The 25,259-nt window shown below is 53.0% G+C and overlaps 1 protein-coding gene across 3 annotated transcripts in view; it reads left to right on the forward strand.

Annotated features, from left to right (window-relative positions):
- STYXL2 (serine/threonine/tyrosine interacting like 2) overlaps positions 1–17,619 on the forward strand; it is a 40,429-nt gene extending 22,810 nt beyond the window's left edge. For 2 of the 3 annotated variants that reach the window (XM_039241908.1, XM_039241911.1), the window contains 5 exons: positions 3,749–3,843; positions 7,597–7,828; positions 9,950–10,167; positions 14,633–17,063; positions 17,343–17,619. In XM_039241908.1, coding sequence (XP_039097839.1) covers positions 3,749–3,843; positions 7,597–7,828; positions 9,950–10,167; positions 14,633–17,063; positions 17,343–17,367 — 3,001 coding nt within the window. In that variant the 3' untranslated portion in view covers positions 17,368–17,619. Of the gene's footprint in view, positions 1–3,748; positions 3,844–7,596; positions 7,829–9,949; positions 10,168–14,632 lie in introns of all 3 variants that reach the window. The other variant, XM_039241910.1, reaches the window with a different exon arrangement.
- Positions 17,620–25,259: the final 7,640 nt, after the last annotated feature.

Below are 25,259 nucleotides of genomic sequence, written 5' to 3' on the forward strand. Positions count from 1 at the left end.
GGGGAGGGTGTTTCGCAACCATTTCCATTTTCGGATTTTAATTTCAAATCCTCCCCTATCAAACCTTGGGGTTTGGGCCTATTGAGGACAGATTCTCAGTTCCCTGTATTTGTCGTGCGAAACCAGATTCACACAACCTGGCGTCCGTGTCGTTTAGGGAAAATGGCGTGATCGTGGGCTTGCGGATAGGTCCGGGGTGGGGGTGGGGGGTCCTGGGGACATTGCCAGCTGAGTTCCTCGCCAGCCTGTCTACACAGCTGGCAGGCGAGGGCTCTTCCTGTGTCCCTTTTCAGTTTGTGCCCATTGTTTGGAATTCCGATTCCAGATGCGGGAAAGCCTCCTCAGAGGGCAGAGCACAGAGCGAACCGGCCTGCGGGAGAAATGAGGGGCTGGGCCGGGAGAACCGAGGGTTCTCTGCTAATTACCTGCTCCGGGTTCTGCTGTGATTTGCTCCCCAAACCTCGTTTTACGTGATACTGACCCTTAATAAACAAAACGATTTGACTAATAATAGTATCACTCATGTTGCTTATAAACGAAAGAATAAAACCCCCTTAGTAAATATTGTCTGTTTGTTTACGGGGATGTGACTCACATTTATATACACTTTGAGGCTCTGACTCTACTCTTATGCAATGTTGCTATTTTAAAACAGACCGCCCTGAAACCTGGGCCCCAAACGTCCACAGGGTCTGGCCCAGCGCAGGGCTTTGCTCTCATATTGGTGGTGGTTTGCAGTTTCTTCCCAAGGGCAACAGATCTGGGTTGTGTTCTATCACCGTCCGGGAGGACAGTGCCTCAGCCCTGGGAATAGCTTCCGCCTGTTCTCTGCTGCTGCTTAACAATTTTACCCCCAAACGTAACGACTGAAGGTCATGATTTGACTTTGCTTCCCTTTTTGTGGGTTAGGTATCTGGACAGGAGGCGACTGGGCATCTGGTCTGTGGTGCCAGCGGGGTGGCCGCCTTGGAGAGGCTCATCCACGCGGCGGGCCGTCGGCTGGGAGCTCAGCGGACACGATTGACCTTGGCTTTTTTAGCTTGGTGGCCTCGAGGGAATAGGACTTCTTCCATAGCAGCCCAGGGCTTCCAGAGAGAGTGCAAGAGCCAGGAAGGGGACTGAGGCTCAACAACGCCCCCGCGTCCCTTTTGCCATGTTCTCTTGGAAAAAGCAGTCTCAGAGACAACCTGTATTCAAGGGAAGGGGACGCGCACCCCTCTCTATGTGAGGAGTGTCACAGATCTGGGGCCACTTTTAATCGACCCTAAGAAAAAATTGCCAACTCTCAACACAGGCCTCTGAGACTGGGAACGACTTGGCCTCACATTTCCAACTGAGCATGAACAGAACATACTTAGGACCCTGGGTTTGAATTAACCCTAATCCTAACCCCTAACCCTAACAATGAGCAAGTGCCAATTACTTGATAAATACCTGTCGCTAATTGTTGAATCTGCTATCTTACCTTAAATATGGTCTACACCGAGGCCAATCCAGGCAGTCAGTGAATCAGAAAATACCTGTGAAGCATTTATTCTGTGCAGCCATTATACTCGGTGCTGGGAGCCCAGCTGTCCTCAAGGTGCCCAGCCATGGCCCTTGCCTTGTAGAGTGTAGCACAGGAGACAGGTATTTGTGAAATAATTTCATAAATAAAAATAAAGTCGCATCCGATAGAAGCGCCATAAAGGAAAGGCATATGGTGCAAAGAGAGGTGGAGATCAGGGAGGGCTTCCCTAAAGAAGTGATGATTGAACTAAGATCTGCAAGATAGGTGAAGTGGGAAGGGCTGAGCATCGAGGCAATGGAAACGGGCTCTGCCGCGTCCCAGGGCAGGAGGAAACTGGGTGAGGAAGGGAGGCCAAAGGATTAGTAGCCTAAAAATGAGTCAGCCCGAGGGAAGCCAGTGCAAGCTGAGGCGGGAAAGCAGGAGGAGGCCAGAGATGGCAGAGCCCCAGAGACCATCGGGTTTGCTCCCCAAGGTCGCAGGCAGGCACCTTGCCCAGTGCCTAGCAAATTCCATCCGTTTGTCCATCCGTCTGTTCCTCCATCTGCCCAACTGTCCACCGACCACACACTCAGCGTGGTATGTCTCTCTGATCACCGTCCGTGTGCTGGAGATACAGGGGTCCATAAAAGGACCTCAAAATGCCTCTGCAGATCTCACACCTGCCCCCATCAGGTGTTCTACTCTCTTCTACCTTCCAGAAACAATGAGACATCTCCAGTTCACCCAAGGATCATATCCCACACACTGCAGCTTCAATCCACCCCCACTCTCCAGTCGTACTTAAAAATGCGTCTTCTGGGGGCGCCTGGGGGGCTCAGTCGGTTAAGTGTCTGACTTCGGCTCAGGTCATGATCTCACGGTTCGTGGGTTACAAAGCCTGAACCGAAGGATACAGCAATGGTTCAAGGACTCTAGAAAGTAAAGAGTAACAGGCAGATTGAAGAAGATAGAATTCAAAGTACAACCAAACCAGCAATATGAGTATCATTCTTTCCCTACTCTGGAATACTCAGTTGTGACTCGGGGCAATGGCAACAATAGCCTGGGGTGCTGAAAAATGGATTATTGCCTAGCAGTAAGAAGGAACAAATTATTGGTTATCGCAATAGAATACATTACTTATAGATGCATTTTACTAAGTGAAATAAGCCAGATCCAAAAGACTATGATATGACTCAATTCGTATAACATTTTGGAAAAAAAACACTCTGTAGGGACAGAAAACAGGTCATTGATCGACAGAGGATGACGTTCAGGGAGGGGCTGACTATAAACCGGCAGCATAAGGAATTTCTGTGTTGGGGAAAAAACGTGGTATGCATTAAATACTCTCACCTGCTCTTTAACCTCTCTGGACCTAAAGGAAAGACTAACCCCCCCCCCAAAAAAAACCCAAAAAAACCAAAAGCCGACCAACAAAAAAAACAAAGAAACAAAAAGCAACCACACACCAAAAACAAAAAACCAAACCAAACAAAAAGCCCCAAAGCTCATCCAACACCTGGGAAAGAGAAGAGCCCCACTAAGTAGGGAAGGGCGCCCACCGCGGTCCCACCCCTTGTTTCTGCCCTTGATTTGACACGTTCCTCGGATCCTTTGTGACATCTCTGCTGAAGTATTTCTGGAAAATTGCCTCGTTATTTACCTAAGTTGCTTTATTGCATCCCCGATCTCAGGCTGAACCTTGATTTCTCACATTCAGAGTCAGGACTGTGCCTTTGAACACACCTTCACATTTCCCCACGCCAGCCCCTTATTATTAGCCCGTTCTCTTTCAAACAGGGGAAAGATGTGGGGTGTGGAGGGAATGGCAGGCACCTACCCAACCCCAATCCAGCAGAACCTCGGAGTGGCACAGTTAGGGACATGCTGTATAGTATTGACAACAGAGGAACAGGGGCGAGTGGGTGAAAATGAGCAGCACTGCATCCAAGGATGGGAACCCAGTAGGTGAAGCCACATCAGGGCGAGTTCTCCCCAACCTCAGACACACGCTATTCCCTCCACAGCCTAGACCAGCACGTCCTTAGACGTCAGCTCACACGGGTGCCGGCTCTGGTCTGAACACAGGTGGCGACAGAGTCACAGCGTTCTGCACTCTCAGGCTCCCTCAACTTTGGAAGGCATTCCCTTCCTCTCTCATGCCCGAAATCAGATCCAGCTTTCTAGTCTAGCAAGAATGCCTCCCGTTCCGATGCTCCCCAGCGTCAGCTCACACAAACCTCCGTCTTCTCTTAGGTACTCCATGGTCTCAGACGCAGAAACAGAAAGCATTTTCATGGAGCCCATTCACCTCTCCTCGGCCGTTGCAGCTAAAAAGATCATCAATGAAGGTAATGCCGTCAAAGGTGGTTGGGAGCAGGGAGCATCCACAACTCATCTGGGGACCCTCGGGAGGGGCCCCGTGGAGGGTGGCAGTGTGCTTCTCAGGTGCTGCCCAGCCCGTTATCAGGTGCAGATCCAAGAAGGCAGCTCTGCCAACACCATCATCGCCAACCTTCACGAGACGGAGGTGGAAGCCATTATGCATCAGGGTGAATGAACAGCCAGGGAGGCCGTGCCAGTCTGCTCCTGTGGCCTCCCATTCAGTTTTTCAGTTAATCTCGGGGGTCCTGGGGTGGCTTATGTTAGAGACACGGACCTGAAAACCCCAGAAATGACCAGAAGCACCCAGAGAGTTCTGTTCAAAGGGATATCTGGATTTGCATCTGCATTTCCACTAGTGCTCAGAAATGGTTTTCAGTTTGTCTGTTTTTTTTTTTTTTAATGTTTTATTTATTTCTAGGAGAGAGAGAGAGACAGCGTGAGCAGGGGAGGGTCAGCGAGAGAGGGAGTCACAGACTGAAACAGGCTCCAGGCTCTGAGCTGGCAGTCAGCACAGAGCCCGATGCGGGGCTCGAACCCACGAACCGCGAGATCATGACCCAAGCGAAAGTCGGACGCTTAACCGACTAAGCCACCCAGGCGCCCCTCAGTTTGAAGTACATATAAGGAGGAGGTGGGGAAAGGTGGGATGGGAAGAAATGTTAATATGCACAAACATACTCATCCTGATTGTATGGATTTTTTTCCTAATCAATTAAAAAATTTTTAACATTTATTTTTGAGAGAAAGAACATGAGCAGGGGAGGGGCAGAGAGAGACGAAGGCACAGAATCCGAAGCAGGCTCCAGGCTCTGAGCTGTTGGCGCAGAGCCTGAAATGGGGCTCGAACCCATGAACCTTGAGATCGTGACCTGAGCTGAAGTCGGATGATTAACCGACTGAGGCACCCGGGAGCCCCTCTAATCAATTTTGAGCAAATTTCTTTCCTTCTTCCTTTGCCCTGGGTGTCTCTGTCACTGCTGGTGGGATGTGGCCGCAACGCTAATGACACAGGACACTGCTGGGCTTTGGCCTTGGTTTGACGTTCACTGATGGTGGCCACAGTACTGTCCCCGGCCTTTGGTTGTGAGAACCATGTATGCTGCTCCACATAATCCACGTCCTTCTCAGTTCCGAGTCCTTTGGGTCCCCACAGTGTCCCTGAGGACACCTAGATCTCTGGTCCACCTAGTGAGGAGCCAGAAATTCCATTTGCTGCTGCTTGTGATCTGGGTTCCCTGGGAGGCCCCAACTTCTCAAGGAACCCTAGGCTGTTTTCTGTTACCACCCTATGTGGGGTCTCTGTTCCCTTGCTCCAGGCCAGGCCAAAGTGGCTTCACCCAGTCTAGAGCTCTCTAAATTGCCCCCAGGACCACCCTCATCTTGGAAGTTCTTTTTTCCTCCCATGTGTTTGGAAACTTCCCTCACCTTCCAGCCTGCATTATCCCTGCTCTGTGCTTCACTCTCTGGACCCCGCGCCCCCCCCCAGCCCCCACCTGGGTTCTTGATAAGTGAAAACCCAGCTTTAGGAGCTGTGAGAAACCATTTCCTCTCTTTGAAAACTTCACTTTCAAGCCTCTAGAATGCTGTAGACACATCTATAGGACACCGAACATGTAGGTTGAAATCTAAAGCCTTTTTTCAGTTGTAGGGTTTCTCTACTCTCCTCGCATCTGGGGCATCAAGCCTAAGTTTCCTTAGTCTTCTTAGTGGTGGAAGGGTGGTAGGGGAAGGAAAACTATATGACAGAGAAAGGGAAATGTATCAAGTGATATTTCAAAACATCGCCCTGCTCACCAGTGATCAGAGGCATAAAAATGTTTGTTGAAGAATCCTTCATTTTCATGAAAGTCTGCATACGCTTTCCTCTGAAGAAACCTTAGATTGTAGAAATAAATGGAAGAAACTGATGCGGGGGAGTGGGGTTGAAACAGGCTGAGGGGTGGACCAGAGACCTACGGACAGCAGGAGCGAGCTGCCAGGAGGAATGAGCAGCTGGGACATTTGCTTTTCAACTGGAAAGGCAAAACTCAAGACGACAGCCTCCTATATAAATAGCCAAGGAAGACAATGCTGTATATTTTAATGAGGCATCAGGGAGTTTTATTTTTTTTCATGTAGTAAAGGAGAGACATCTCAGGTAGGGGAGGGAAGGGGAGGGGCTCTTGCCTCTGCTAGGTAAGACCCCTGGAGAGCCAGGGGAGAAGACCGAGTGGTAGAGAAAATAGGAGCGCTTCCTCTATTTTTAAACAAAATAGAGCTCTGGGATTGCAAGGGTTTTCTTCTTTCTGATTTTGAAATGGAGATCAGAGAACGTTTAGAGCTGAGACCTGACGCAGGGATACGGGGGCCCATCAGGTGGTTCAGGAAAGGGAGGAGAGAGAGAGAGAAGAGCTTTAGGGAAACAGAGTGCTCAGCCCTGGCTAGAACGCCGAACTCCAGGACCGCAGGCCCAGAGCAAGCCGGCACAGACACCTGTTCGTCCCGTGAAGGGCGGGGCCTCGCCTCGTTGCCCGATGTGGCTCCTCACCCATCAGAGAAAGAGACGGTGGCGGCAAGAGGCTGTGGCAACACAGACGACACGCCTTTCTTACTTTTTTCCATCTCCAGTCAGGACTTTTGGCTACCAAGTGGCAGGAGAGGATTTGCCCTCCACTGTTCTGGTAGACCTTCTCAGAGAAAGAAATATCTTACTCTCCCCCCAGATTTGATAAATTGAGAACAAAAATATTCAGAGGAGGAAGTAAAGGGTCACTCGAGATGTGGGTGAATGGGTCTTGAATTCATTTGGAACCTGAGCTTTTCAGAACTGTTGGCGAGAAGGCCCTGAGCGCTGTGGGGACTGGCGTTGGAGGCCCTGGCCAACCTCTGCCACCCGCTGGAGAGCTGGGGGGCCGGGACTCACAGGTGCTCGCACTCCAGTGGGAAGAAGCAGATGACACATGAAATAAATAAAATAAACGTGTCTGGGAAAGGGATCAAATATCAATGCTGAAAGTTTTACTTTTCCCAAGATTATCAGCATTCCGTATGTCAAGGAGTCATACTAAAAGACTGAATTATGTTGTGAAAGAATGTTCTCTGTCTCTCTCTCTCTCAAAAATATAAACATTAAAAAACTTTTTCTAAAAAGGGGCACCTGGGTGTCTCAGTTGGTTTGGCTCAGGTCAGGACCTCATGGTCTGTGGGTTCGAGCCCCGCATCGGGCTCTGCGCTGACAGCTCAGAGCCTGGAGCCTGCTTCCAATCCTGTGTCTCCCTCTCTCTCTGCCCCTCCCCTGCTTGCTCTCTGTCTCTCTCTCTCTCAGAAATAATAAACATTAAAAAAATTAAAAATTAAAAAAGAATGTCATGTGTTCATTTGGTAAATGATTTTCCCCTGTATGGAGTACTGTGGGAACGTGAGTGTGAATCAGACATATGCCAGGTGCTTGAGGACGTTGGGCGAAGAAATCAGCAGCCAGCTTTAGAAAATTCAGGAAGGAGTTAGGGAAACCAATGTCCCTTCACCTTACACCTATGTACCTCTCTGCTGCCGGTTCTGACCACAAGTGCCCAGGCCAACGCAGGCCCCCCGCCCTGGCCTTCGTTAAGTCCTCCCTGGCACTTTGGCTCATGCCCAGAGTCCTAGCAGCCGGCTGGCCAAGAGTGGATTCTCCTGAGAAGCAGGGAGGCTCATGGTGCTCTTGACTCTGTGACGAGAATGCTGCCTGTGCCTTCCAGAATTCAAGCCACGGGGCATCCGAGCCAAGGCAGAGTGTCCAGGCTTGCTGGAGTCGGCCGAGCAGCTGCTGGTGGAGGACTTGTACAACCGCGTCAGGGAGAAGATGGACGACACCAGCCTCTACAACACCCCCTGCGTCCTGGATCTGCAGCGGGCCTTGGTCCGAGATCGCCAGGAGATCCCCTGGAATGAGGTGGATGAGGTCTGGCCCAATATCTTCATAGCAGAGAAGTGAGTCTGATGCCGGGGTGGGGGGATGGGTCATGACCCTTTGTCCTACCCTGCTGGGCAGTGTCCGAAAGACTTGAAAGGCCCCCACTTTCAGCCAAGGCCCCAGGAGCTCCATCCAGCAAATTGGTGCTGCCTGACGGGACATTTTGAAGCCGGTGATGATACCGATTTTTATGCGTATTACCAACCAACGAAAAATTTCACAAGAGGCTCCATAGGTTACAAATTATATATATATATATATATATATATATATATATAGTATGATATGTACGTATAGTATGATATCAAACTACAAATTATATATATAGTATGATGCTCATTGAGCAATATATAGGTGCATATGTGTATGCGCTTTTGCATAGACAACAAATTCGAAACGAATGAGATAAAAGTGTAACCATCAGGAGATGATTCTACAACTGATTTTTATTTTCTTCCTTGGGTTTCTTTTGAATTGTATGGATTTCCTAAGGGGACATGACTTGTTTTTATAATCAGAAAAATGTTATTTTTAAAAAGCTTATGAGGGGCACCTGGGTGGCTCAGTTGGTTAAGCGTCCAACTTCGGCTCAGGTCATGATCTCACGGTGTGTGGGTTCAAGCCCCGCGTCGGGCTCTGTGCTGACAGCTCAGAGTCTGGAGCCTGTTTCAGATTCTGTATCTCCCTCTCTCTCTGACCCTCCCCTGCTCACACTGTCTCTCTCTCTCTCTCAGAAATAAATAAAACATTTTTAAAAATTTAAAAAGCTTATGAGTGGTTTCTGGAACAAAACCCAAAACCATTCACTCATGCCCTGTTCCCTCAGGGTCTTGCCGGTGCCTCGTTGGTACCAATAGGCTCGTTTGTGAGACTAAGGTTTGCTGATCTATTGGCTACTTAAGGAGTTATCCCCCAGTGTCATTACTCAGACATGCAGAAGCGAAGGAGGGAATTTGGGGCCCCATGGCAGGCGGTAGGGAAGATAACTTTGCACTGTGGGTCTTTTTTTTTTTTTTAACATTTATTTATTATTGAGAGACAGAGAGAGACAGAGCATGAGCAGGGAAGGGGCAGAGAGAGGGGGAGACACAGAATCCAAAGCAGCTCCAGGCTCCGAGCTGTTAGCACAGAGCCCGACGCAGGGCTCAGACTCACAAACCGCGAGATTGTGACCTGAGCTGAAGGGGCGACTGAGCCCCCAGGTGCCCCTGGATGGTGGGTCTTGAGTCGCCCCCCCCCCACCGGAAGTAGTCTGTTGCCTAGAACCTGATTCTCAGAGCTGGGCACCAAGTCCTAAGCGATCTCTAGCTAGCTCTGTAGACCCAGAAACATTCACGTCGGGCTCACCAGGGACCCCAGACACCCCCAGATAGCCCCAGGCTGCTTCTGCTCCTTTCTTCAGGGCCTCTTCAAACTAAGCTCCACTGATTCACTGCTGCCTATAAAGAGCTCTGAACTACAGACCAGAGACACCTGCCCTTGTTCGGTCCTTTCTTCCTTTCACTCTTGGGAAGTCATAAAAGCTGTCGCATTCATTTTCATAATCTTCAAATGGGAATAAAAATAGTTGCCCTGTCTATGTCTTAAGTTGAGAATGAGGGATAAAGTAAGATCATGCACGCGAAAGGACTTTGAAAACTACAGCATCCCTAATCAATGTGAAGCACACTGGCTTTGAGTATTATTTTTGTCTGCCACTTTTGTGCCTTTTTTTTTCAAGTTTTATGTATTTAAGTCATCTCTACACTCCACGTGGGGCTCGAACCCACAACCTGGAGATCAAGAGTTGCACGCCCCTCCGACTGAGCCAGCCGGGCTCATCTGCCACTTTCGTACCTTGATGAATGTCCGTCCCCAAGGCAGAGGATTTAAACCAGAGATCTGTGGACCAAGACCTCCTTACACCTCACTCCTATTCTCCCCTTCATCCTGCACCCCCCCCTCCGGCCCAGCTCCCTGTGCCTTCTCTCTCTCGCCCCTTTTCATAACTGTGTTTGCAGTGAGCCCCGGACCCATCTGGCAGCAAAGGAGGCACTTACAGAGCCACGGCCGTCCCGACCCTGTCGGTGCCGGGGGGGGTGCACCTTTCCTTCCTAGCTCTGACTCTCGCCAAAATGGTCTCTGCCTCTTCTCCCCAGGAGCGTAGCCGTGAACAAGGGGAGGCTGAAGAGGCTGGGAATCACTCACATCCTCAATGCTGCTCACGGCACTGGCGTCTACACTGGGCCCGAATTCTACACTGGCCTGGAGATTCAGTACCTGGGTGTGGAGGTGGATGACTTTCCCGAGGTGGACATCTCCCAGCATTTCCGGAAGGCCGCCGAGTTCCTCGATGAAGCCCTGCTGACCTATAGAGGTGAGGGGGCGCTGCCTGCTCCAGGCCGCTAGAGTCAGTTCCGCAGGGGGAGACGCAACGGGAGATGTCATGGCAACCTCCGGGTTACCTGGCGTGCCTGGAGGTCATGTGTCTTAAGAGATTTTTGTCGCATTCTCAGAAGAGGGGAAAGGCAAGGAGATCGTCCACCTTACCGGTAGTGACTGAGGGTCCCCCATGCACAGGCGCTGTTGTAGGTGCTGTGGCGGAAGGTACAGAACAGGCTTTGAATCCCACGCTGTAGTGACGGGGGGGAAGATTGCAAAGAAAAATGTCAGTGACAAGCGTGAGGCAGAGACTAACTAAGCTGACGTGTTGGAGTGACTGGTGGGCCCCCTGGGGAGGCTGGTGGAGAGGTCCTCTCTGAGAAGGGGACATTGAGCTGAGTGACAAGAAGGGACGAGCCACGGAGAACTGGGAAGAAGAGCGTTCCCGGCCAGGGGAAGTGCTAGTGCAAAGCTCCGGGAGTGGAGTAAACTGGCGGGTTCAGGATCACAGGCGGGTGCGGATTAGCGTGGCGGGGGCGGGTCAGGGTGGCAGCGGCCAGTCCTGCGGGAAGCTGACCGCCAAGGTGAGGGAGTCGGAAAGCACCTTGATCTGATCTACATTTTACAAACCTCGCTTGGGGCGCCTGGGCGGCTCAGTCGGTTAAGCGTCCCACTGGCTCAGGTCATGATCTCACGGCTCGTGAGTTTGAGCCCCGCGTCAGGCTCTGTGCCGACAGCTCAGAGCCCCTGGAGCCTGTTCGGATTCTGTGTCTCCCTCTCTCTCTGCCCCTCCCCCACTCATGCTCTGTCTGTCTCTGTCTCAAAAAAAAAAAAAAGGAAACCTCGCTCTCTGGGCTTAGGAGACCACAGTGGTGGGAGGCAGCAGAGTGGATAGGACCCCTCGGTGAGGATGGGCTGCAGCCCATGTGAGGGCGTGGATGCGAGCGCCACAGACCTGGGCTTGAGCCCAGGCTTTGCTACGCTTTCTCTATTCCTTGGGATCTTGGGTGGTTCCATTCTCCAGCAGAACCTCAGTTTCCCTGAGTACAGCACAGAGACAAAGAGACCTCATTCTCCTAAAATTGCTGTGAGGAGTAAAATTTTAAATGCACATAAGAGCTGCAAGTAAATGTATGTATATATGTATATTTATAAATACACATGTATATATATCTATACATAGAGAGAATGTTTTTATATATGTATAGATTTTTATTAAAGTGAAATTTATAAGGACACCTGGGTGGCTCAGTGGTTAAGAGTCCGACTTGGGCTCAGGTCATGATCTCACGGTGCATGAGTTCAAGCCCCACCAGCGGCTCTGTGCTGACAGCTCAGAGCCTGGAGCTGCTTCAGATTCCGTGTCTCCCTCTCTCTCTGCCCCTCCCCCTGCTCACGCTGTCTCTGTCTCTCAAAAATAAACAAATGTTTTAAAAAAGTGAAACTTATAAATTTTACATACATATATTACATATATATGCATAATATGAAACAGTTTTCTCCCCTTTTCAATGCTTTAGTTTTTAAATTTTTATTTATTTAATTTATTTTTATGTTTTTTTATTTATTATTGAGACAGAGAGAAACAGAGCATGAGTGGGGGAGGGTCAGAAAGATAGGGAGACACAGACTCCAAGCTGACTCCAGGCTCTGAGCCGTCAGCACAGACCCTGATGCGAGGCTCGAACCCACGAACCGTGAGATCATGACCTGAGCCGAAGCCGGTCGCTTAACCGACTGAGCCCCCCAGGCGCCCCCCTTTTTTCAATGCTTTAAAAAAAAAAAAAACCAACAACTTCTTTTTAAAAATGTGTTCCTTCTGACCAGTGTGCGCGTCTACAAATGCCAGCCAGGCGGGTGCGTCTCGCCCGAAGCGGCCTGGCGACTCCGGCCCAGCGGGCGGCGCCGCGGAGAGGGTGTAGACGCGGCCTGTGGCGGGCCGGCCTGGGACTGTGGGCGGCGCGGACGCGCAAATCTACTTTGACTTCAACGGGAAAGGCGCCCCCTGGAGTTGTGCAGAGCACAATCTATAACAGTGTTAGTGTGACCTTGAGCCTAACAGAAGATAGACAATCCGGTCACCCAGGGTCTGAGCCACCTAGCCTCTCCCTTGTTCCGCAGGCTGCCGCTAAGGCTCCATGGAGGAGTCCCAGGGTGCAAGGAACACAGCATGGAAAAGCACGGCTCGCCCAACTTTGTCTCTGCCAGACTGAGTCTAAGAAGCATTTGATGCCATGTCCTGATTGGGAAGCTTGGCTGGTTGTGCCTGAAGTGTCCTGATGTGAGCTGGCCTGGGAACCCCTTCTTCGAAGGGAGGAAGGAAGACTTTGGCGCTGGCAGTAGCAAATGGTGGCCTGGTCAGCCAGTTAAAGGGAGGCCCTTGGTGGGGCGCCTGGGGGGTTCAGTCGGTTATGCGTCTGACTTCGGCTCAGGTCATGATCTCACGGTTTGTGGGTTCGAGCCCCGCATCAGGCTCTGTGCTGACGGCTCAGAGCCTGGAGCTGCTTGGGATTCTGTGTCTCCCTCTCTCTCTGCTCCAACCCTACTCACACTCTGTCTCTCTGTCTCTCTCTCTCTCAAAAATAAGTAAAACATTAAAATGTGTTTAATGAAATTAAAATAAAGGCAAGACAGCTGAGCCTGGAGCTGGAGGGGAAGAGAGGAGACCGTAAAGGTGCAGACGCACTTTAGCTGCTCTGACTCTGCCCACGTGCTGCCCCCTACTGACTGCTGGCCTTTGGCGATAATGCCTTTCAGCCTTATTGGGCCTCAGGTCCCTTCGAGTCCTGCCTTGGTCTCCGGTCTCCTGTGTGGCCGATAAGGTCTCAGCCGATGCAAAGGTGTGCGGACACAAGTCATCCCCCGCCAGTCCCGTGTTGTTAGCTGGGACCCTTAACCGATTTGACAAACATCCCCAAAGACTGTTGGCAAATAGATTGACGGCAGTCTGGAAGGGGGTCTCCAGCGGCTCCAGGCCGCGTTGTAAGCAGCCATTAGAACGAAGGCATGTTTGTCACGTTTACAAAGGATACAAGGCAGAAACCGAGGCTAGGGGATAATTGAGTTGTTGAATGCCAGGGTCAAGACTTGGTCAAAGTTTTTGTTAGCTTGTAAGAACAGGTTATATATACCAAAAACATGAATAGGGGTTCGTGAAGTTACCCTTATGTTTTAAAAATGCTACAAAAAAGTGACACAAGTGGCAGTTTGAAAAAAAAGGCTTTACAGGCATCAATCGATATAAAACACAGTCTGAGATCACTCTGGGACATCTCCGCGCACACGGCAAGCTTACTTGGCACGTGTGAGGGCTCGGTGTCCAGAGTAAGAGCGGAGAGGCCCACTCTGCCCTGTGTGGGCCAGTCCAACCCGGAAATATATCTGCTCCATCCTGAACGGGCTCCTAAGAAAAAGACTGATAAAGTTTGACTTGCAAGGTTGGCTGGTACAGTTGTGGGACAAGTAAGGATGTCTGAATAATGATTGAAAGACCCAGAATCGCTAGGAAAAGAAAACAATTAATGAGGAATATGGTAGTGATCTTCTTAAGTATTTTTTTTGTATAAAAGGCCCCGTTCACACATCTGTATTGACCCAGAAGGTCAGGTTAGGAGCACCGGGTGCCCATTACAGAAAGGTATATTTTGCCCTAACATGTGAAAGAAGTTTCAAAAGAGTAGATTGATCTAAATATGGAGTGAAGGGTGTGTGTGTGTGTGTGTGTGTGTGTGCACGTGCATGCATACGATCCTGAGCTCTCTGCCACAGACGCATCCAGTCTCGACTGGATGGTGGATGACCCAGCGTCGAGGATGCTGTAAGGGAATTCTCAAGTCTCCTCTGTGTCTGGAGTCCTTTCCCACACTGACTCTACGTGTCTGTGATGCCTCCGTCTCAGCTGCACTTCTTTTCTTCTTTCTTCCCCCTTCCCCTACCCTTTTTTCTAATGTTACTTATTTTAAGAGAGAGAGAGAGAGAGAGCTCGTGAGACCGTGCACGGGGGGAAGGGGCAGAGAGAGAGAGGGAGGGAGAGAATCCCAAGCACATTCCTCGCTGTCAGCGCAGAGCCCAGCACGGAGGCCGGTCCCTTAAACCACGAGATCCTGACTTGAGCCGCAATCAGGACTGAGCCGCCCAGGCGCCCGGCCCCCAACTCCCTCGTTTCTCCTCCCCTGCGGCTCAGCTGAGCGAGCAGAACGCAGACCCGCGCTCTGGCCGTTCACGAGTGAGGACGCTGGTTGGTTTTCCTTCCCTCCTTGAGGCCGCCCGTGTTCGGTGCGGAAGACGCTCACGCCCGTCGTGGCGGCCTCGCTGCCCTCCTGAACACGTGTGATGCGGGCAGAGATGCCCGTCCCTCGTGGGACTTGAGCGCAGGAGAACGCCAGACATCTAAAGGGCTCGTTTTACGCCTGTAAGGGGGCCGCCGTAGTTACACTACCATGCCTTGCGTTTCCCTCCAGGGAAGGTCCTGGTCAGCAGCGAGATGGGCGTCAGCCGGTCGGCGGCGCTGGTGGTGGCCTACCTGATGATCTTCCACGACATGGCCGTCCTGGACGCCCTGAGGGCGGTGCGCCGCAGGCGGGCCATCCGCCCCAACGACGGCTTCCTGCGGCAGCTGCGGGAGCTCAACGAGAGGCTGATGGACGAGAGGGACGGCGACGGCCCGGAGGCGGGGGCGGACGCGGACGCGCGCAGGGCCCGGGTGCGCGCCCTCTCGGTGGCGGAGGAGGACGACGGCCGCAGCCTTCTGAGCGGCTCCTCCCTGGGGGGGGCCAGCGCGGCCTCGGGGCCCCCCGCCCTCACTGACGAGGAGGAGGAGGAGGAGGAGGAGGAGGAGCCGCGTGCGGAGTGGGAGGGGGGGCAGGGCCTCCCCGCGGGCGGGAGTGGCCGGCGCTCGGCCCCCGGCCCGGGTGCGGAGGGGCCTGAACACGAGGCTGTGGAGCGGCGGATCCGGGAGTGGCAGAGCCGGAACGAGCGGCACCAGGCCGAGGGGCACCAGAGGTGGGGGAGGGAGGAGGCGGAGGGGGAGCGGGAGGGGGAGGAGGCGGAGGGGGAGGGGGAGGAGGAGGAGGAGAGCCGCGCCGCGCGGGCCCTGACGCGGCAGCTGCGGACGCGCACCGGGGGCGCGGGCGCCGCGTGGGGCCCGGGGCTGCTGCAGGCGGGGGCGGGGGCGGCCCGGGGGCGCCGGGAGGCGGACGCGGGCTCCGAGGCGCCGGAGGACGACGCGGAGAGCGTGTCCTCGGGGCGCAGCTCGTTCTACGGCTTCTGCGGCAGGAACAGGGACACGCTCACTGCCCTGGAAAGGTGGAAGGTCAAGAGGATCCAGTTTGGATTCCACAGGAGAGAGCTGGGGGCGGGGGACCCCGGCGGCGAGCCGGGGGCAGGGGGGGCGCGGGGCGAGGAGCCGCTCCCCGACGTGAGCCTGACCGCCTACCAGGCCTGGAAGCTGAAGCACCAGAGGCAGGCGGGCGGCGGGCGCAGGGAGGAGGCAGCGGAGCTCGGCCGGCCGGACGCCGCCGCCTCGGCCAAGAGGAGGCAGCGGAGGCTGGAGCTGCTGGAGAGGAGCCGGCAGGCGCTGGCCGACAGCCTGTCCGCGGGGGGCGGGGGCGCGGCCGGGGCCGACGGGGACGCGGCGTCGGTCCTCAGCGCGCGGAGCCGCAGCGCCGGAAGCCCCGCGGGGCCCGCAGACGCCCTGTCCGTCGCCAGCATTCAGAGCTGGATCGCCAGCGTGGTCAGCGAGACCCTCGCCCTGAAGCAGGGGGAGACGCTGCTGCTGTGGCGCCCGCCGTCCGCGGCCGGCTGCCTGGGGGACGACCCGGTGTCGCTGCTCAGCGGACACGGCGGCTCCTCGGCGGGCGCCCGCCCGCTGCCCCAGGGCCCGCCCGGCTCCGGCTCCGACCCGCCCCGGCCGCCGGGCCCCAGGGCCGAAGGCCTCGGGGGCAGAGCCCGGGGGACCAGCAAGCCCGTCTACAGCCTCTTTGCTGACGACGTGGACCTGCAGGAGCTCGGCCGCAGGGAGAGGGAGATGCAGACGGAGCTGAGGGAGAAGATGGCCGGGTACCGGCTGGAGAAGCTGGCCTCCGACAGCAAACGGAGCTCCCTTTTCAAGAAGAAGGTGGTCAGGGAGGGGGACGCCGACGCGGGTGACAGGGACGAGGACGCCGACAGCGCCCTCGGCAGCCTCCGGCACTCCTCCCGCAGCACCTCCCGGGAACCCGAGACGGACGCCGCGCCCCCGGCTGCGCCTGGTGGCCGCGGGGGCGCCGTGGACGGCAGCGTCGCCAAGTGGCTCCGTGGCCTCAGGACGGAGCAGACATCTCCTCCCCGGAGCGACGGGTCCGGAAGCGCCAGGGGGGAGTCCGCCCGGGCGTCCCTGCACCGGGAGGCGTCCAGCTACGAGTTCTGCAGGCGCCAGTCCGAGCGGCGGGACGCGTCCTCCTACCGCGAGGCGGGGGGCGGCTCGGTAAGGAGCGCTTCGCGGGCCTCCTCCTCCTCGACCAGGGAGGGCCGAGAGACGCACAGGTTCTCCAGGTCCGCGTTCAGCGGGGAGAGCCCCGAGCCCTCGGGAGGGGGGCGGTCCCCGGACCCGCGGCGTCGGACCTGGGCCCGGCCCAGCGCCTGGGAGGACGTGGAAGAGTCGTGCAGCTCGGACTTTTCTGACTTCGGAGCCAAGAGGAAGTTCACCCAGAGCTTCGTGAGGTCTGAAGAGGAGGGAGAGAAGGAGAGGACGGAGAACAGAGAGGAAGGGCGGTTTGCGGCAGGCCGGCGGTCCCGGTATCGCAGAAGCACCGACGGGGAGGAAGAGGAAGAAGCGGACGATGAAGCCGTCATCGCCGCCTGGAGACGCCGCCAGGAGGAAACCAGGACTAAGCTGCAGAGGCGGAGGGAGGAGTAAGCTGGGCTTGGCGGACCCGGGCCACTGAGGGCGTGGGAAGAAGCCGGACAGCCTACCACGGGGTGGGGACACACTCGCCACCGCCCACCGAGGGACAGGGACGTGGAGAGGGTCATCCTGGGGGCCAGAGCCTCCGTGAGGGGCACCGGGCAGCAGGGTGGCATAGAGGAGGGGGGGGGGCGTCGGTGTGAGGTCGGAATGCGAGGCCACCTGACACCATTTTCTGTTGCCCAGTGTCCCCTTAAGCTTTGACGCGTCACTTGTGTATTTGACAGTGTCCATCGCCTACTGGAGAGGTGAGCTTGCCATGGAACCCTAGCTGGCCGGAGACTTCGGCTTATGACCAGGGAATACCGAATGCAGGACATGGCTCCGTTTGTGGGTTTATAATGAGACCCAGGAAATGTCTCCTGTGGCAAGGCTCACCTCTCCTGACAAAGCTGAGTTCCGGTTGTTTCTTTTCAGTGTTCTGGATCTCCATTAAAGTGCTATGTTTTCGGGGCGCCTGGGGGGCTCAGTTGGTGAAGCGTCTGACTTCGGCTCAGGTCATGATCTCACGGTTCGTGGGTTCGAGCCCCGCGTCGGGCTCTGTGCTGACAGCTCAGAGCCTGGAGCCTGTTTCAGATTCTGTATCTCTGTCTCTCTCTGACCCTCCCCTGCTCACACTCTCTCTCTCTCAGAAATAAATTTTTTAAAAATTCAAAAAAATAAAATAAAATAAAGTAGTATGTTGTCAAACGTTTCCCCCTTCGTTCTGGTCACTTTTAGGTCATTGAACCCACCTTAAAAGACAGAGATGGGTTATTATGAGCCAGACCTACCTCGTTCCATAACACGGTGCCTCCAGATAATACCACTGTCATCACATTAAAACAGTGATCAAGTATTTCATCGATGATACAATGTAGTGGGAAGACATGAGGAAGACTCTTGAGAATCACAGTGAATTAGAGATGGGGTTTTATTGTGGTAAGAGATACAGGTGGAGAGGGGCGGTCCCTCTGGGGCAACAGGGAAACAAAAGCAAACCATGGGGGGTGGGAAGAAAAGAAACCCAAAAAGGAGATAGAGACAGGGCTTTATGAAATCTTGTCACCCTGGCTTTTCATTGCTTGGAGGGTGGTTGGACGATGCAGTCAGTGGACAGCCGGCTGGATCCTTCCTGCACTCTGGATGAGCTAGGTTGGTGAGAATTCTTTACCCTTTATCCCCTAGGGCATGTCTGCCTTCCCAGGCACAGGTTGGGCTCCTGAATCCAGCGGACATGTTTTGAACACCTTGTGACAAGCATTGGTGGGTTGGTTTCCACAGTTCCTTTCACCCCGCAGTACCTCGCAGGATTTAAAAATAGGCATGTGCCATGCAGGGCTCAAGGATGCCTGGGTCATTCAAAAAAGCCAATTCAGGAGATACAGTTGGCGATAGGGTGATCAATGGGAGGGAAGGAGGGTGGCAAGGAATTCACCAACGGGATAAATAGTAGGTGATTGTGAAGCGTGTGACCAGTGTTTTTGTTTCTTTTTTTTTAAGCCGAGATTCATGGGATGTGGAGATTATTTGGCCTTGCCATGTGGATTATTAGTCAGGCATCAAACATTTCAATGAGCACAAAGATAAAAATACTAAGGCAGAAGGGAGCAGGCATGAGCTCAAACTCAGAACTGCGCACAGTTGCTGTCAAAGCAATTGATTTAATTTGCTCGCCTTCCATCTAATCCTTCAGGCTCCGGTTCAGCTGCCTCTGATGGTGCCCCCTCTCCTCTCTGGCTGAGAGGAAGAAAGAGGCCTTGGAAAAAATACTGCTCGTTTTTGTTCCATTTGCTCCTTTCGTTCTCCCTTTGCTCACTGAATTTCAGTGAGCTTTGGTCCCTGGTTTCCAGAGCTTGATAGAACATTCTCGTCGTATGAAACGACATCATCTTAATATGCCCTCAACAAGGGGCTCCTGGGAGGCTCATTGGGTTGAGCGTCCAACTCTTGGTTTCAGCTCAGGTCATGATCTTATGGTTTGTGGGGTCAAGCCCCGACTCAGACTCTCTCTCTCTCTGCCTCTTCCCAGCTCGCTCGCTCTCTCGCTCTCTCTCTCTCTCTCTCTCTCAAAATAAATAAACTTTAAAAGAGTGGCCCCCAACAAGAAGGCTAGATGTAGCCCATTTTCGGCTGTGGACCACGAGGCTTCCTCTCTCATTTCACTCCTATGGGGAAATTTCTTGCATAAGCACAGTAAACTGGGAGGTCAGCCTTCTGGAAGGAGCGATGAGAATGTTCCCGGGACAACAGCTGTCTTTTCCTTTTCTGATCTTCTTACCTTGAATAACCTTGTGATTCAAGGGTAAATACTTAGGAAACCAAGATCAAGGATGAATAGACCGAATGAACTGACAGGCAAGCCAAGCAGCCTCCCCCGGCATCCATCCATAGGAGCGAACTGACTTGGGCCTTCACACGGGTCTCTCTCGTTTTTAACATAAGTGGAAAATATAAATAAGGTGATCTCAGTCACATCAAGGTAGACAAGTAATGTTTTAAAAACATACTTAGGGGACGCCTGGGGGGCTCAGTCAGTTAAGCCTCCGGCTTCGGCTCAGGTCATGATCTTGTGGTCCGTGGGTTCGAGCCCCACGTCGGGCTCTGTGCTGACAGCTCAGAGCCTGGGACCTGTTTCAGATTCTGTGTCTCCCTCTCTCTGACCCTCCCCAACTTATGCTCTGTTCCTCTCTGTCTCAAAAATAAATAAATGTTAAAAATGTTTAAAAAATAAATAAATAAAAATAAAAAATACTTAGTCACTCCCAACTCATACCCCACTGAATGGAGGTTGAACAAACATGTAAAACTCATGGTTTCAAGAGCCACTCAGTCTTTCCAAAGCCTTGAGTGTGAAGCTGGGGGGACACAGACGGCTTTTAGCTGCGCTCGTAGGCTAGAGGGCAACACTGGCCGCCATGCTGAGGAGCTCAGCTCACTAGAGGATGAAACCAGAGAGCGGCAAGGTCAGGACCTGGAGATCAGCCTTTCCCTCCCGTGTCCCCACGGGGAGCTCCTTTAGAATCCCGTAGGTAGAGAGGCGTCTGTCGGAGAGTTTAGGGTGCTGAATTCAGCTCATTCCTGGAGTCCAGACTTGATTTTAGGAAATGACACCAATAGACATTTTATGTGATTTTTGATAAGCCTGAAGGAAGGGCTGGGATTTAGAGCGTGGGGATCTCAACTGCACCTTCTGCACGAGACCAAACCCAGGGTGATAGGTTGCACTCCAGCCTTCCAGTCTCTGAGTGACATTAAAGGGTATGTGTTGTCTGTAAAGGTCCCAGTAGGTGGCACAGCCCCACTGGAAACTGATGAGAGTTTAATGCAGGAACTATGCGTGGGCATGGGTGTGGGGACGGGAAGGAATAGTAAGGCACCCAGATACTAGCAATAGTGAGAAGTGGATACCACCCTAGGGCTGAAGGAACAATGTGTGTGTGTGTGAGGGGGGGTGCTGTTTGCAGAGTCCAGAAGAGCCACAACCACGGGATGAGGACCACCGACACCTGGCAGAGCAGTGGGAGGAACGAATACCCTGACTTCTCTCTCTTCCTAGCTTGTGATGTCACGCTCGTAACTCTCACTGGCCAAGCCTACCTGGAATCCAGCGGAAGGGGAGCCCAGAACGGGAGTGCTGGAGAAGAGCGAGAAAGCGGCTCAAAAGGGGCAAACAGAGGGTAGTAGCACAGAGGTGAATACTTTTAAATGGAAAGGCCATGTCTGTGGAGCCTCCCCAATGATGTTGTTTTAAGTGACTGAGAACAATGTGCATTGAACACAAGATCGATCTGCTCTTAAGAATTCATTAATAATTGGATCAGGGTTTTAGCTACACAGAACCAACTAATAGCGTCAGTGATTTTGTTTTACAGGGAAGAAAAGAGAAGACCGACCTGAATCTCTGTCCTTTGCCTAGTCCTGAGCTGTGTAGAGTTCACTAGGAGAAAACTCCCACAATAAGGGGAGACTAGTGTGCAGAAGGGCACCCCAAAAGAGTGGAAGTACTGCACAGAATTCTAAAGTGGGGGGTGAGAAAGACAGAACAGATTTTTTGGCCTCAAAGGTGAGGCTTCGGAGGGGAAATGAAAGCATGGAGGCTGTGAGAAGCCCAAATTAGGGTAATTCAAAAAGGGAGGCCTATGAAGGAGTGATTTACAAAGCTGTGGGCAGAACGTAGAGAGGTAGCGTGCACCCCAGGCCCAGGGGTCACATCTCTAGGCTGAAGAGGCAAGCGCACTGAGCCGTCGCGGGAGCCCTAGCGACAGAGAGGGCTGGCTGCATGGAGGGCGCTGTCTTACAAGAGCTGACACCCTTGGTCTTGAAACCAGCCTGGCTGGACCCCACAGGGAAGGAGCCAGAGGTGTTCAGCCTCCAGTCTCCTGCGGGTCTCCCCACAAACCAAAACCCAGAGGCAGGAGAGTTGGTGCATGTGGTGCGTCCATCCGATCAGCCCCAGGGGCACAGAGGAGGGCGGGGAGCGTGGGGTGTGGAGCTGGAAGGGCCAAAGGAAGATACCCAACAGTGGTGACGCTGGGACAGTGTGCCAGCTAGCTTGGGACACAGTGGGGATGCCGGATTGTGAGGACTCTGCTTGTGGTGTTAGGAATGTTACAGAAGAGGGATGTGAATTTCCCTGGACTCACTGGAACTTTTACTCCTGGCGTGGCTTAGGAGAATTATGACCCAATGACAAATGAGCCTCGGCTCAGTAGTGTGCCAGATCTATCAGCAGAGCATCCACTAAAGCTTGAAAGCCCACAGCCAGGTCTGGCACCTCCCTACCCGTCTTGCCTGCACCTGGGCCAGGTAACTCCGCCCACTCCATTTGCCCCCTTCATTCTGTTACCGTCTCCACTCCCCAAACCAGGTCTCCTTTATTTATTTATTTATTTTAATGTTTTATTTATTTCTAGGAGAGAGAGAGACAGCGTGAGCAGGGGAGGGTCAGAGAGAGAGGGAGTCACAGACTAAAACAGGCTCCAGGCTCTGAGCTGGCAGTCAGCACAGAGCCCGGCGAGGGGCTCGAACCCACGAACCGCGAGATCATGACCGAAGCGAAAGTCAGACGCTTAACCGACTAAGCCACCCAGGCCCCCCATAACCAGGTCTCCTTTATGCACCACCTGGCCTTTGCGACTGCCCTCCTAACCAGTTCCAGACTCTTCTCTTTTCTGTCCTGTCTAGAACCAGACTAATCTTCCCAGGGTTCATAATTTCTGTTCTTTTTTATTCCTCTGCTTAAAAAATGCTATGTCCCCTACTGCCTTTGTGATGAAGCTTACATTTCTTCACGTGGCGACGAGGGCCGCCTGATCTTCCATTTCTAGCCCTAGCCGTTGCCACCCTCACGTGCCACACCTCCCATCGTGTGTGAACAGCACACCATTCCACAGCCTCCTCTGTGCCCGTTCTGAGGCTGCCCCTCTGCCTCGGGCCCCCACGTGCCCTGCCGCCTCCCCGCTGCCGACCCGACGCCCTCCAAGCACCTCCTCTTCTTATAAACCTCTTCCAGCCTCCTGGGCCCCACGAGTCTCTTCCGTCTCTGAAATTGCACAGTGTTTTGCTCGCACTTGTCTTTGATGCTTCCTCCAGTCTGCTTTCTATTATAGGAATTTGGTACATAAGGTTAAGAATGTCTATTAGGATTATTGTGAGGTTATAATTACATAGGATGTTATTTTAACATACCTAGACAGGTGATGGCATACTGTAGAATTTGGAACGTTGTACGTTGTTATGTGTAATTCTATAATAATAATGTGATCACTGTTATAATTATTATAGACGCAATGTGGGAAAGTGGTTAAGAACACACACAACTTTGGAATCTAATGGAGAAATAGCCGATACTTTATTAAGTGTTTGCCATGCTCCAAGCACGCTAAGAGCTTTAGCATGGATTATCTACCTCTTCTCTTCGAAATCTTACCCTTTACTTTTTTACTTCACTTTGTTGAAGTACATCATGTGCTGAACACAGTGAGAGGCACTGGCGATTCAAGAGAAATCGAGACACAGGTGAACTTTTCCTCAAGGGGCTAATAATTTTATTAAAGGAGCCAGGCAGTGAACAAGGAATTTTGAAGGTTTAGAATACTAGTTGTTTATTTATTATCTGCCTGCCTATTTGTCTGTCTCTCCCTGCTAAACTACAAGCCCCGGGGGCACCTGGCTGATGCAGTTGGAGGAGCATGGGACACTTGATCACGGGGTCATGAGTTCAAGCCCCACATTGGGCATAGAGCTCACTAAAAACAAAACAAAACAAAACAAAACAAAACAAAATAAAATAAAATAAAATAAAATAAAATAAAATAAAATAAATAAAATGGGATAATACAAGCCCTATGGTTTGTACCTGTAGCTCGCTATTGTGTCTCCAGCACCCAGAAGTCAAGCCTAGGGAAAAAGGTACTCCTAACAAACATGTGTTGTGGCTGAAGGCAGTCGCACTCTGAGAGAAGTAAGCTGGTAACACAGTGGGAACAATGGTGGGTGGGGAGTGGCGTGGCGATATAGAGTGATCAGGGACACATCTTTCTAATGATGAAAAGGAGCCAGCCAGGTAAGGACCTCACAGAAAGACAGCCTCCACAGAGAAACAGATGGGGACACTGGGGTTTGGAGGGGTGAAGCCATGAGTGACCCGAGGTCGCATGGCAAAAGCCATGTCAAAGCCAAAATGCAAACAGAGACAACCTGATCTCAGAGCCTACACACTTTACAGAGCAGGTAGCACCTGTAAAGTGCTCAGGACAAGTCTGGCACATCATAAATGCTCAGTAAGCACCTTTTACATCCACTACTGGACTGTAAGTTTTTAAACCCGTCTTATTTTAAAAGCATGGAATTATTGATCAGCTCGTTAAATATTGATTCGGCATGGGTCATTTTTAGTACCCAACGAAGTCGGTTTGTGTCTGTTTAGTTTCCGAGTGATCTTTCTCCTTTTTTCTCCCCGTCACCAGTGAGCAAGGCCGTGAGGGTGGGCTGGGCAGCGACGGGGTGTGCCCCAGGGTCCCGGAGACCGCGGGGAAGTCCAGGCCTGGACAGGAGGCCCGGCGGGTCAGGCGCCCGCGTGGAGGGCAGCCCCATCCCGCCGGCACTGAGTGCCGGACCAGAGCTGCCCAAGCATTTCTCTCCGAGTCACAGCGACGCTGCAGGTGCTTCGACGGAGGCCCGACCTGACTTAAATTCCACGCTCTGGAGGCGTCGCTGAGGCTTACCCGCAGAGTGGGGGGGGGGGGGGAAGGAAAGCTCAGCCATGCCCGGCCCTGCTCCGGGCCCGCACAGCCAGCCTGCTCGACCTCATTCCCCTGAGGCTGCTAAGGGCGGCTTGGGGACAAGCAGATCTTCCTCAAAGGAACAGAGAGGAGCAAAGACTCCTGCAGCCGACGCAAGGGCAGACCCCGGCGTGACTCACCGTCCCAGCAGGACTCTGAGAAGGCGCGGCTTCCATGGATGGTCACCTTTTTCAAGTTGCTGGAAGGGAAGACAAGGCAAACAAGCCCGCAAACGGGAAGCCGATGCAGCAGCCGCTGGCCGGCGGGCCCCAACGCGCCACCCAGCAAGTCAGGCCGGCGGCTGGCGCCTCGCAGCCAGGTCCCACGTCGCCCTGCGGACACATACAACTCTGTAAAACCACTGGGGTGTTTCTGTTAAAACTTTTTTAAGCATTTATTTATTTTTGAGAGACAGAGCATGAGTGGGGGACGGGCAGAGAGAGAGAGGGAGACACAGCATCGGAAGCAGGCTGCAGGCTCTGGGCTGTCAGCACAGAGCTGGACGCGGGGCTCGAACTCTCCAACCGTGAGATCATGACCTGAGCCGAAGTCGGATGCTTCACCGACTGAGCCGCCCAGGAGCCCCTGCAAAACCACCGTTCATCTCCCCATTTCACAGATGTGAAAAGTCAGACGTAAAGGGCTCGGGTGATGTGCCCAGAATCACAATGGAAGCAGGAGAACCAAAATTCGAAGCGAGCCATGTCCCACTTTAAATCCACTATTTCTAGGACACGATTTTGCCTTTAAGAAAGATCTACGCGCAGAAAGGATTAAAACCTGAACTGCAGAGAAATCTGAAATCTGACCGCGGGGCTGCATCCAGAAGACGCAGCCCCTGAACAAAGCCGGTGCTCCCTTCGGCCTCCTCCATCCTCC

This window comes from Hyaena hyaena, unplaced genomic scaffold (genome assembly GCF_003009895.1).
Source record: "Hyaena hyaena isolate Hyena2069 unplaced genomic scaffold, ASM300989v1 scaffold_201, whole genome shotgun sequence".
In the NCBI taxonomy this organism is placed as follows: Eukaryota; Metazoa; Chordata; class Mammalia; order Carnivora; family Hyaenidae; genus Hyaena; species Hyaena hyaena.